This window comes from Schistocerca cancellata, chromosome 4 (assembly GCF_023864275.1).
Source record: "Schistocerca cancellata isolate TAMUIC-IGC-003103 chromosome 4, iqSchCanc2.1, whole genome shotgun sequence".
Lineage (NCBI taxonomy): Eukaryota > Metazoa > Arthropoda > Insecta > Orthoptera > Acrididae > Schistocerca > Schistocerca cancellata.
Window position 1 is genome coordinate 631,385,315 of NC_064629.1, and position 14,061 is coordinate 631,399,375.

Genomic DNA, 14,061 nt, shown 5'->3' on the forward strand with positions numbered 1-14,061 from the left:
ATGTCATTTAACTGAAACGCCATCGGTGTTTCCAACTATATCATGTATCTTACTCGATTAATTATCAAAACAGACCACTGATTAGTTGTTTGTTCACACATATATATATGTGCCACTATATTGCGATTTATGAGGCCATGTGCATGATTTCTTTGTTTCGGGGTTACCTTGACCACTGGCCATTGTTACCCCAAGATTACAGGTACACAATTTATTAAACAGCGTAGATGCCAATGACAGAGTGGAACTAACGAACACATACATTAACCATCAGCATACAGACGAAGGCTCGTTTGTAACTGTCAGTGTGACTACAACTGCGAACAACAAATGTCATTCATATATTGCACACATTGGAAGCCGTTGGGGTTCATGCAGTGATACGGGTATAAGACATAATTTAAAATATCTCCAGAAACAAGGAATGAAGTTGTTTTGGCCACAAGTGCCAGATATTGACTCGAAAAATGAAGAACATATCATCTCAGTTCCAACTGCACAAGATGTTCCGAAATGAGGATTTAGATTCAAGATGAATGAAATTGAAGGCATTATATGCTCAATTAAATTTGGAATTATATGTGTGATACATCACCCCAGTACCTTTCATTATATTTATAATTTGATAACGGAACACACAGATTTATGTACCGTACTAGATTTATTCTTTTATGAGGCTTAATAAAGCACTTAAGAAAGCTTTGGAACATCGTGTTTATTTCTAGATGGTCAAAGTTTTATTATGTTTTCGATATAATGACCACAAATGCACTGGTAGCTGACAGTTGTGGAGGAAGTATGGCTGGTCAATGTACCCCCAAATCCATGCTCACTTTAACCACCCAATTTTTCCCATTACTTGCTCTGCATTTTAGAAAATGTATTGTGCTAATTAAGATGTTATCCATTCATACAAGTCCCTGTGTTCACTAGGATAAATATCACAGAAGTTAAAAAACTGTCATGGTAATCACAAATGAATGTGAAAATCGGTCAAGTACACCCAGTTTACGGTACTGGAATTCACCGCTGCACGCAGTACCCTTCGGAATGTTCGGTAGGAAAGTTGTTGAGATTGACTTGCAATCACTGAAAACAGTCATTTCTGTTCCGTTTGTTACCGATTTTTATGTACAAGGCGTGACCCTTATCTCTGGCCCCTGTCGTTTAAGACCTTCTTACAACCAGTGTTCTAACGGCGTGTAAGTTGGATAGTCGGTGGTGATATACCAACAAATCCGGTAGCTTCTGTCCCTGCGCGGTCATGGGCACGTCCAAATATGATATATCCTTTCTGCCATTCTGTTACGTCAGCACATCGATCCACCATATTGCGCCGATTCCGTGCAACTGACTTGCGCATGCACACACCATTTTATTGCCAACACTTACGTCAGCGGTGGTGGGTCACATGTCCTCTTGGTTCCAGTTCTGCACAATCTGGGGCCCTCTATTGCTACCAGCGCGTACTTTTAAAAGAATTGCTATTGTGCATTCTTCAGAAGAATTAGGGGGACATGTGTATCAACGTTCGTTATATTAAATCTATTTTGATATAGGCGGGATCTGTGGTCTTATTGCATGGCTTGAGATCTTCGCTTTCAATGTAGGCAACAATTAAAATCATTCTCCAGCTATTCTCTGTGTTATGCATACAGTGTCAGGTGACCCCTCAGAAGGAAGCGAGTGCAGGTGTTCCACTGTTTTATGGTGACGTATGCAGATGGCAGTTGTCATTTGTGGACGTTGTATGTAACCAAGCACATGCAATTCGATATCTTACTGCAGTGAAAGCTGCAAGGGCAGTCTGTTTGATCCAAAAAGGCCGGACTTTCGATCGTGTCGCTGCAGATGCCAATGCCTCTCCATGTGACATCTGTAGGTTGTGGACACGCTGCAGGGAGATAGATCAATACACAAGGCGAGTTGGACAAGATCGCTGACGCTTTACAACACCACATGAAGACCAGTATCTCGCCATCTCTGCGTGGCATCGTCATACGCATACCGGCAGATCACTGCAAGACGATCTCAGAAGGAACACTGCAGCCTCTGTGTCAGATCAGACGGCAATGAACAGGTTACGAGAAAGGACCTAACGACCCAGACGTCCTGTTCGAGTACCCCCCGTGACACGACAACGTCTTACTGCTCGCCTTCAGTTCTGCCGTTCCCATGTCAACTGGCAACTTCGTTACTGGCGAGGCGTGTTATTCATAGACGAGTCCAGATATCCTCTGACGCGAGGTAATGGCCGTGATCGCGTGCGGAAACCCTTGGTGGGCGGTACCTGCCAAATGTTATCCAGGAAATAGAGAAGATTTCCAAGGTTCTGTGATGTTGTGGGGAGGCTTCAATGTTGACAGCCATACGGCTCATATCATTGGCCATGTTCACCTTACAGCTAGAACCTGTTGGACCATATGGTGGCTGCTGCACAAGGTGGTGGCCCTGAGTTCCTTCTAATGATAGGGCCTATGCGGGGGCGTCAGCGGGGATGTCTTACGAAGCCTGGACATTGAAGTAACGGAATGGCCGGCGGTGAGTCCCGACCTAAACTTCATCTTGCATATGTGGGACATGCTTCATAGACGTGTTCGTGGTCGTCTTGTTCCACTACAGTCTGTCCAAGAACTCTCATGGGCTCTCATTAAGGAATGGGAACGGATACCACAGGGTGAGCTCCGTGGTCTTATATGTAGCATATCATATAGGGGTCAGGCAGTGATGAATGCTCACGAAGCGCATACACATTACTGAAGCTCTCAAAGTCCAATGAAAATCACCCAGGATGACGTGATGAATGACTGTTTTCACTTTGTTTTCGACACCTGTCGGACATTTCAGTTCTCTTTGTGTAAGAAAGCGAGAATGTAATGATGTTTTGTTGTGTGCTTAATTTGTGAAAGATAAAGGTTTAATAACATACACAGTCCTCTGTTATTGCTCAATGGAGTATGACAGACGCCCCAAGTCATATTCCCCTAATTCTTTTGAGCAGTGTATTTTCAGGTATGATTGTGTTCGTTCATTTCTCTTCCAAAATTAATATAATGATAGATAATAAAAAAATGTGAATTTAAACTGAAATTATTAGTGCCAGCACCCGATATGAATATCATAAAAAATTGTACGGGATGCTGCATTCATTTTTCCGTGTCATCAGTCTTCTGACTGGTTTTATGTGGCTCGCCACGAATTACTCTCGTGTGGTGACCTCTTCATTTCAGAGCAGGGCTTGCACCCAACATTCTCAATTAATTGCTGCATATATTCCAAGCTCTGCCTTCCCCTACATTTCTTACCCTCTACAGCTCCCTCAGACACCATAGAAGATATTCCTTGCTGCCTTGGCACACGTCGTATCAACCTGTCCCTCATTGTCAATGTTTTCCATATTTTCTCGCCGGTTCTGCGGAGGACATCCTCATTTCTTATCTTATCGATACACCAAATTCCCATCATCCTTCTATAGCACCACATCTCAAACGCTCCGATATTCTTCTTTCCCGGTTTTCTCACAATTCATGATTTGCTTCAATAGAGTGCTTTGCTTCAAACGTACATTATCAGAAATTTCTTACTAAAATTAAAGCCAATGTTTTCTTACTGTTTTTAGCACTAGAGTTAGCTAAATCAGCACAGCGACAAAGTAAAATTACGTTAGCCATACCTCTTCCCTGAAGTGGACCGTAGAGCATTGAAGTAAAGCTCCCATCAATTTATGAGGATTCCATGTCACAGAATCGGCCCTGTGAAATAACAGAAATATAATTAACTATAGGTACACAAAACTAAATTCTAGAGAAAGAAACTATTCGTATTGTGAGAACATAATTTTTGTAAACGTCATTCTGGTCAAAAATCTCGATATTTTCGTTAGAGCGGTCATCTGGCGATATCACGAGACAATTTAACTTATGTACATTATGCTTTGAAACAAAAATTAATGACAGATATCATTTAGACTATGCTAATGTTTTGTTGTTCACGGTGGACAACGGAATTTATGGACGTACAAATTTTGAGGATCTCAGTAACCTATGGTAAAAATTAATTCTGTTTGATCTGAATCGGTTTCTGATATTCGGTAATCATAATCGGATGATTAGAATTTCAAAATTTAGTTTTTTAAAGTTTTTAGAGGTATTTGTTCCACTGAGAAACTGCTATCCCCTAGACCATGCATTAACCGATGATATGAAATACTCCGTAGTAGTACAGAGATGCGAAGTGCAGGGAATCAAAAAGTAACAAATATTCCAGTTGTTGAATTTTACACACTCACTTTGTGTCTCTATTGACACAACTCTTTTATGGAAAAGTTCTAAAACAGTAGCATTAAAATCGTAAAAAGCATACACTAACAATTACACACTCCCGACTAGATGTGAAATTTTATTAGGTGCACTTCAAGTGTAGCCATAATACGGGTATGAATCGATAAAAAACTGGTCGCTGTATACTGATAAATGATGGTGAATTGCAGTCGTGACACAAACGAAGCTGAGATAAGTTCATATGCATCCTGCACCAGCACTCACATCAGCTTATCAGTTCAATGAAGTACGTTACTAGGAGGATGAGAGCGAAGTTGCGAAGTAGGAAGACACGCTGGCATCCAGTCATTTCCGTAAATCGTTTAAGGCAAATGCCGAAGCAATTTCTTTCAAAAGGCACAGCTAATTTCCTTTCACAATTCGAGCTTGTGTTCCGTGTCTGATGGCCTCGTCTCTGACAGCATTTTAAACCCTCTATTTCTTTATAACATTCAAAATATGCAGGCGTAAGCTCACCTTAATTTGGGTGTAACTTTTATTACTATGCTCACAGCGCAAATCAGTTTCAGCCTTCCTGATGAAATGGATTACAATTTTCACGTCACATGTTAGGTAAATCATGCCGTTAAATATTCGTTCCTTTCTCTCCGATTCGGTATTCCATTTTCCTGTGCCTCCATTCCGGAAGAGATAGCCTCACAGTGAACAGTACCGTGTGGTGCTCATTCCGCATTATTAGACTTTTTTACTCTGAAGTGTAGAAGAATATATTTTACACCCTTCCATAGAAAACGTTCTCCCACCTGAGATATCTCTTCTATAGCGAGAGCCCAAAATCAGTATTCAGATCAAGGTCTGGTAATTAGATTTATTCTACCACGAAGATTCGTTAGATACTTGTTTCATAACATTTTCAGTTTGCTGAGCGCTTGCTAGCATTTTCCTCCATTAGTGCCTTGGAACATGATTTAATATTTATCCTAGAAGAGTATAGTAGAGCGATTAGAACGTATTACATGTATTTTGTAAATGAATACAAATCTTTCAAGAGAGTAAAATTTGTAGGTTAAACGGTGTCATATCTTGCATGAAAGGAGTGAACTTGGCTTTTTAAAAGTGATATAACTTTGGAAGCAAGTGATTCATAATACGAACATTTTATTGGACCTCACATTCGTGTTCCGTATTCCTCACAAATTAACACCCGTTTCATTGTCACGACAGCTTTATGGCCATAAAAGCTTCACTGACGACCGAAAGATCTGGCGAGAGGCTGAAAATTTCTTCATATCGCAGACTTCGAGTTTCTTTTGCTGTGAGACTTAATCATTATCAGAGGAATGAGGGCAATACGTGTAGGGCAAATACACTGAAGCGATAAAGAAGCAGGTAGAGGCATGCGTATTCAAATACAGAGATACGTAAACAGGCAGAATACGGCGCTGCGGTCGGCCTATATAAGACAAGTGTCTGGCGCAGTTGTTATATCGGTTACTGCTGCTACAATGGCAGGTTATCAAGATGTAACTGACTTTGAACGTAATCTTACAATCGGCGCACGAGCGATTGGACACAGCATTTTCTTGGTAGCGATGAAGTGGGGATTTTCCCGTAAGACCATTTCATGAGTGTACCGCGAATATCAGAAATCAGGTGAAACATCAAACCTCTGACGGAAAAAGATCCTGCAAGAACTGGACCAACGACGACTGAAGAGAATCGTTCAACGTAACAGAAATGCAACCCTTCCGCAAATTGCTGCAGATTTCAATGCTGGGTCATCAAAAAGTGTCAGCGTGCGAACCATTCAAAGAAACATCATCGATATGGGCTTTCGGAGTCAAAGGCCCACTCGTGTACTCTTGATGACTGCACGACACAAAGCTTTACGCCTCGCCTGGGTCCGTCAAAAACATGTTGCCTGGTCGGACGCGTTTCGTTTCAAATTGTATCGAGCGGATTGACGTGTACGGGTATGGAGACAACCTCATGAATCCACGGACACTGCATGTCACCAGGGGACTGTTCTAGCTGGTGGAGGGTCTGTAATGGTGTGGTGTGAGTGTGCAGGTGGTGTGATATGGGCTCCTGATAATTCTGGATACGACTTTGACTATTGGCACGTACGTAAGAATTCTGCTTGATCACCTGCATCCATTCATATCCATTGTGCATTCCGACGGACTTAGGCAGTTACAGCAGGACAATGCGACACCCCACCCGTTCAGAATTGGTAGAGAGTTACTCCAGGAACACTCTTCTGAGTTTCAACACTTGCGCTGGCCACCAAACTCCCCAGACATGCCTATCTGTATTGCCTTGCAACGTGTTGTTCAGAAGAGATCCCCAGCCACTCGTACTGTTACAGATTTATGGACAGCCCTGCAGGATTCTTGGTATCACTTCATTCCAGCACTACTTCAGACTTTAGTCGAGTCCATTCCACGTCGTGTTGCGGTACTTCTGCGTACTGGCGGGGGCCCTACACGATATTAGGCAGGTGTACCAGTTTCTTTGGCTCCTAAGTGTAGAATTTCATGCAAATTGGACAGCTGTAGAGCGATGGACGGGAATAATTACGTGAATGGTTGAGAAAAATTATTACACTACTGAATTCTCCTATCAATGGAAAGTCTCACGCCGTCTATGTTGCATTCACTGCGAAAGACTTGAAACAAATGTCATTTCATTCGTGTGTTGCTAACTTTGGTCTGCAGTCTTCCCGATAGGAGTGCTACACTTTCACTGTATTTCACCTCGGCTGATCTCTCCTCCCGTCCTTCCTACATGCGATCGGCAAGCGTTTTCTCCCGCTTTCAGGACATTTCAGAAGCTGGTCGAATATTTCATAATTTATCTTGATATATTAGATTGTTAAGATTTCCCATCCGTGGATTTTTCCAGAGCTCATTTTTATAACTATAATTTCCAAACGTGATAAGAACAAAACGGGGGTGGGGAGGGGGTGGGGTGTGCGGTGGGTGTTGGGGAAGGGGGATGGGAAAGAAAAAGTGCGAAGAAGGAAACGCACAAACGGATAGAAGTTCCTCGTCGTTATTAACTTGGCAGTTCCGACCAAAAGAAAAATAAGAAGCGAGGAGCAACTTTCTTAGGTAGGTAGGCGAAGGCTATTTTTTGCATTATGATGCTATAAATGCGCAAATTCTTAACGGTAGACAGACAGAGAAAAAAAATCTATGGCTTCGTAAGGTGTTAACGTATGTCACTCATTTCTCTTATTGTTCATAGTGTAAGCTTATTCATGTAAATTGTTTTTCGTATGCTATGCATTTCGTAGTGTGTGTGTTGCGCAAGTTACAAGAAGAAAGGCAAAAATGAGATGATTAATTCTGTTCTCATTTCCAATGCCCACATCACATTGGAGGTGAGTGATTCTATTCTCATTTCCAATATCTACATCATATTGCGAAATATTACTCTTGCGCAGAAGATAATGATTTTAAGGTCACAAACGGAAGTTAGTCATCATCTGTCATAACTGAATCATCTGTAAAGTTTCTTGACGTATTGACTGATGCTAGACGCATTTCCATGTGCTTAGTTTAGTTTGGTAAAGTTCAGTCTAATTTTAAGATATGCGATTCGCTCCAGTTGGGATAGTAGATCACAGTGAACACTAAATACAATGAGTTTCTTTTGATCTTGAGACCACATTTCAATGCCTAAGCTCGATATTCGGATCTCGTACTGGTAAATAATTAATTCTGTAATCATATTACTATTTCTACTGGTTTAATTTCTAGAGAAATATACCCCATTGTCTTTAAGCGTACGTAAAATAAACAGTAATAATATGTAATTCTGTCCATAGCTGTACAATGGTCTACTTTTATTTACGGTTGAAAGTCACTTGTTATGATACACGTCTTTTTTACGTAGACTGAAACTATTGGTGTGTGTGTGTGTGTGTGTGTGTGTGTGTGTGTGTGTGTGTGACTGTAGTTCAGGGACTATCTTAACCTGTGGGTAGTGTAGAGCAGGAGCTAAACCCTTGTAAAAATAACTAGACATTCCTAAAGAGCTGCAGACGCTGGATATTTTGAACCTCCGACTGGACGCCATTGTGGTTATAAGAGTCTGGTTAGCTGAAGTGCCGGTCGGGGTGGCCGAGCGGTTCTAGGCGCTACAGTCTGGAGCCGCGCGACCGCTGCGGTCGCAGGTTCGAATCCTGCCTCGGGCATGGATGTGTGTGTTGTCCTTAGGTTAGTTGGGTTTAAGTAGTTCTAAGTTCTAGGGGACTGATGACCTCAGCAGTTAAGTCCCATAGTGCTCAGAGCCATTTGAACCATTTTTTTTAGCTGAAGCGCGTTGTGGTTTGGGTTCCAAAATTATATAGTTATTGATGCATACATACAGTATTTGTTAGTCGCAACTGTACTGTCTACATATTCCTGTGTACGTGACGAAAAAATGTGAAGAGTTGTGAGGCGTTTAATCGCAAGTACAAATTCGGGAAAAGGGAGCTATATTGGCTTTCACAGACACGTGGATATGTTATGTATTTTATATTAGTGACTTTCAGTCGTGACACTTATATTTTCAGGAGGGATTCATCACTGATTTAATATTTTTTAACAGTAGCTGCTATTTTTGACAGTACTGGTATACGCGAGGTCTAAACGTTTCATTTTGTGGTGCTGTAGAACAGTTCAGACGTTGACAAGAACACTACTCAGTCAGGTATCAGGATTCACCGGCGTACTGTGTATGACACGAAACGGTAATAACGTAATGTACCATGTACCGGAAAAATCATGTAACGCTAAATACATTTCATTTCAAAAATTTAGATCATTAAACAACTAAATGCTACAATTCGCTCTCGTGGTAACGACATAGGTGCATTCAGCTGTGAACAAACAGTTATGGTAAACTGATTGTACTAGGATACACAAAAAAAGGTCGGTTACCATTCGTTCATATATTAAATTGCTGTCTTGTAGTTGCGTACTTAAATGAGACCTCAGTATTGTGACATAACCCAAAGAAAGATTTGTTGTAACCAGAGGCGCGTAAATTTACCACCACAGTGGCCACTGAGGTGCTTATCAAACTGGCCATTGTTCACAGTAGACCACTTACGGGACTGTGGGGCCTTGAGGCAGAGGCAGTACAGAGTGAACCATCAGAAAATGTAAAACAATACTTAGTGACATTCACAGCAAGTCTAAATGACTCTGATTCAGAGAGGGTCACATTTGTTAAAGGACGTTCTAAGCATGATGGGCCATTCCCAAAACAGCACGGCAGGTACTTTTCTAGCCGTTACTACGATATTGTAATGAAATCCGCTCTTAATCTTAACAGAAATGGTTAATTATATTCAGGAAATCGTGACTACGTTTACTGTCAAATTTTATGTTTGTTCCCTGAAAACGGCGTTGTTGCATCTCAGAGGACAGCGGCAGTTAGCGAGTAATTGACTGGAAACATTTGTTTGAAAGGTTAAAGGAATGGCTATTCACAGTCTCACGCACATTTCTACGATATATACGAATACTGGGAATGATGGAGAGCAGGTTATAAACTATTGCAAAACATTTGAGAGAAGAGTGCTATTTTTGGCGAATAGTTTTTGCAGAAGTAACTACTGTGTAACAGACATTTCCAACATGTAATCATTTTTGGAGTACATACAGTCATCATGGCGAAACTACGTGTTACACGCTACTAAGGAAGCTCATCGGACAAAATGTTATTTATCCCTGTAAAGGAGCACACTGATCGCTTTGGAGCGCTGTAGATTCTGCAGAACTCTCATCAGTTGGCCATGCGCCCTCCATTGTTGACGTGAGTAATAATGGCAGTAAGCTAGTGTTTATATGCCAGTCGGTTGTATGGAATCAGCGCAGTACGTTGAACTGACGTGGAGACGTGACAGAAATGCAAAAAGGAGCTACCGTCTACAGACATACCATAAGCACACTGTGAATGAAAATACACGATTTGTCGGTGTTTCTTTGGGGATAGTACAATGCGTGTACAAAGAATGGCGTTCCACTCTTAGACATTTGAAGGGCTTATTTCAATAGTGGTACAAGTCCATTTTTGTTCATTGTGAGATACAGAGTCCTAAAGTTAAATGAGCCTGAAAAATCTGCTGTTGAAATACCAGAAATATTCAAGCAAATGGTTTCTTACTAGAGAGGAACCTTTCTTTCTGTTTGTTTGGATCATTAATTGCAGAAGCATTATAGGCAGAAAAGTGGAGGTAATGGACTTGTACCACTATTGAAATAAGCCCTTTATTTAACACTGCTAAGAACAATGGTCGTAAAAAGACCCTAGCCGATAAGGGTCGGAGACGAGCGTCACTCCTTGTCAATGGCAACAGGTTCCAAACCCGACAGGAATTTCTGCTGATAGTGGATGCAGGTCCACTTCAACCAGTTTCAGAGCGAACAGTGTGAAGGGAGCTCCATGAAGTGAGCATACGGAGTCAGATACCTTGTAAAAGGCTGTTGGTTACCACGGCATATAAAGACGCACGTTTTCAATGGACCAGACACCGAAGAAACGGGACAATAGCTAAGTGGTCCGACTAGTGGCAATGATCTCTTGAAAGGCGTCGAGGGCACCGACAGCACAATGAAGCGTTTAACCAGCAATCTGTGAGGCTTGTAGTTCAGCCCGGAGGTTGTTCTGTGATATTTTGGGGGTGTTTTCGTATCATGATTTTGCCATTCTCATTCAGAATACTGTGAACATAGACCAGGATCTACATCTACATGTACATATATACTCCGCAATCCGGTATGTGGCGGAGGGTACCTCGTACAACAACTAGCATCTTCTCTCCCTGTTCCACTCCCAAACAGAACGAAGGAGAAATGACTGCCTATATGCCTCTGTATGAGCCCTAATCTCTCTTATCTTATCTTATCTTTGTGGTCTTTCCGCGGAATGTAAGTTGACGGCAGTAAAATTGTGCTGCAGTCAGCATATCATCTTTCTCGATGACCAATTGTTGGCCTTTCTTCTACACATTCGTGATTATAATGCAGTGGACACACCCAGCTGTTAAGATAACAACAACTGTGTTCACAGGGCTATGTGGATACTTCCCTAGCGCCTCGACTGGCCCACTAAATCACCCTTTTTTTACCCCATAGAAAATTTTAGGTATGTTTGGACTAACAGGAGAAATTTAGCGCGCAACATCCCCGCAGTATGGCAGCGACATGAGTTGTCAACACCAATGAGTGGCATTAGCTGTATACGGCATATATGAAATAAAAGAAAAACTTGTGTACTCCCTTCCTCGCCGAGTTGATACCTCTATTAAAGTTATTGGCCGTGTTATACGGTATTAGCGTGATGTATCTATGAGGTCATAATTTTTTGTGTGGTGTGGTTGTTTCTCATACAGTTGACAGTGAGAGTATTTAACAAGTTGTGGGATAACGAACAGAGACTGTATTCGGTACACAACTCTGCACGGGTGATGCCGGAAACGTAGCATCTAGGTAATACGCCAAAGTGAATCGTTCATCTGGAAAATGAGACGCGACTGCAGCAAATAAGTGCGTGGAAAGTAGCCAATAGTATGCTAGTTTTCGGCAAATTGGAGGACGATGAGGGCCGGAAGTGTGCGTATACGTGTCGGCACGAGTTAAGTGCGGGGGCCACGAGGGTGCGGCCGTGATTCTGACGGAGGGTCGGCGCGCAGCCCTACCCTCGCTCTCCCGTTTCATTCAGCGCCAGTGAAGTGTAACCGCGGATTACAATAATGGAACAGGGTCGCAGGCCGCCGGCCGCCGGCCGCCGGCTGCTGCACTAATTGCGTATGGGGCTAATTACACACTCATTTATCAACAGCAGTCACCCGCAGCCGCGGGCACTTCTCACCATCTCGGCTTCTTTCTCCTCATTAATAATTAAACGATGCTACTGCAGACTCACAATAAAATCCTCGATGTAGTACACTCAAAGTAGAGGTACGCATAAGTGAAAATGCGTTAGTTAATATTCTCTAGCTGATGTTAAAACGTTAGATGAAATACACTACTGGCCATTTCAATTGCTACACCACGAAGATGATGTGCTACAGACGCGAAATTTAACCGACAGGAAGAAGGTTAGGTTAGGTTAGGTTAGGTTAGTATGCAAATGATAAGCTTTTCAGAGCATTCACACAAGGTTGGCGCGGTTCCGACACTTACAACGTGCTGACATGAGGAAAGTTTCCAACCGATTTCTCATACACAAACAGCAGTTGACCGGCCTTGCCTGGTGAAACGTTATTGTGATGCCTCATGTAAGTAGGAGAAATGCGTACCATCACGTTTCCGACTTTGATAAAGGTCGGATTGTAGCCTATCGCGATTGCGGTTTATCGTATCGCGACATTGTTGCTCGCGTTGGTCGAGATCCAATGACTGTTAGCAGAATATGGAATCGGTGGGTTCAGGAGGGTAATACGGAACGCAGTGCTGGATCCCAACGGTCTCGCATTACTAGCAATCGGGATGACAGGCATCTTATCCGCACGGCTGTAACGGATCGTGCAGCCACGTCTCGATCCCTGAGCCAACAGATGGAGACGTTTGCAAGACAACAACCATCTGCACGAACAGTTCGACGACGTTTCCAGCAGCATGGACTATCAGCTCGGAGACCATGGCTGCAGTTACCCTTGACGCTGCACCACAGACAGGAGGTCCTGCGATGATGTACTCAACGACGACCCTGGGTGCACGAATGGCAAAACGTCATTTTTTTGGATGAATCCAGGTTCTGTTTACAGCATCATGATGGTCGCTTCCGTGTTTAGCGACATCGCGGTGAACGCACATTGGAAGCGTGTATTCGTCATTGCCGTACTGGCGTATCACCCGGCGTGATGGTATGGGGTGCCATTGGCTACACGTCTCGGTTACCTCTTGTTCGCATTGACGGCACTTTGAACAGTGGACGTTACATTTCAGATGTGTTACGACCAGTGGTTGTACCCTTCATTCGATCCCTGCGAAACCCTACATTTCAACAGGATAATGCAAGACCGCATGTTGTAGGTACTGTACGGGCCTTTCTGGATACAGAAAATGTTCGATTGCTGCCCTGGCCAGCACATTCTCCAGATCTCTAACCAATTGAAAACGTCTGGTCAATGGTAGCCGAGAAACTGGCTCGTCACAATACGCCAGTCACTACTCTTGATGAACGGTTGTATCGTGTTGACACTGCATGGGCAGCTGTACCTGTACACGCCATCCAAGCTCTGTTTGACTTAATGCCCAGGCGTATCAAGGCCGTTATTATGGCCAGAGGTGGTTATTCTGGGTACTGATTTCTCAATGAATACCCGTTTATCATTTGCATTTCTTCTTGGTGTAGCAATTTTAATGGCCAGTAGTGTAATAAAACAAAAATCCTTCATGAAGTCCTTCGGAATCTCTGGTGAAATCCTTACACTATATAATTTTGCCACTTTCTAAATAAATACAGCTTTGTATTAAGAAATAGTTCCACTGTTTGTCTTCGAAATTAAAACAGCAACTTATTGTTATGCGTCTGTACAATTTTTCCTTGTACGCTTTCTCGTCTACGGCCTTCACTTGATACACATTAAAGCACAATAATTATCCTAGTGGTGTGTGACTCCCTCTAAACTTTACGTTACAAACTTCACATTACAAACTCAGTGACAGGAGGACTTTAAACTAAACTAACGAAACTTTCTTAGGATCTTTGACAACTTTAATGTCTAAGATCTGTAGTTTGTTCATTGGATCGGTAAAACGCGAAAAAATATGAATTA

At 42.4% G+C, this 14,061-nt stretch overlaps 1 protein-coding gene across 1 annotated transcript in view; it reads right to left on the bottom strand.

The window, feature by feature from the left end:
• The window catches only part of LOC126183890 (glutamate decarboxylase), a 240,210-nt gene that overhangs the window by 13,767 nt on the left and 212,382 nt on the right, over positions 1-14,061 (bottom strand). Inside the window, exon 8 of the mRNA XM_049926207.1 lies at positions 3,674-3,752. Coding sequence (XP_049782164.1) covers positions 3,674-3,752 — 79 coding nt within the window. The remainder of the gene's footprint in view (positions 1-3,673; positions 3,753-14,061) is intronic.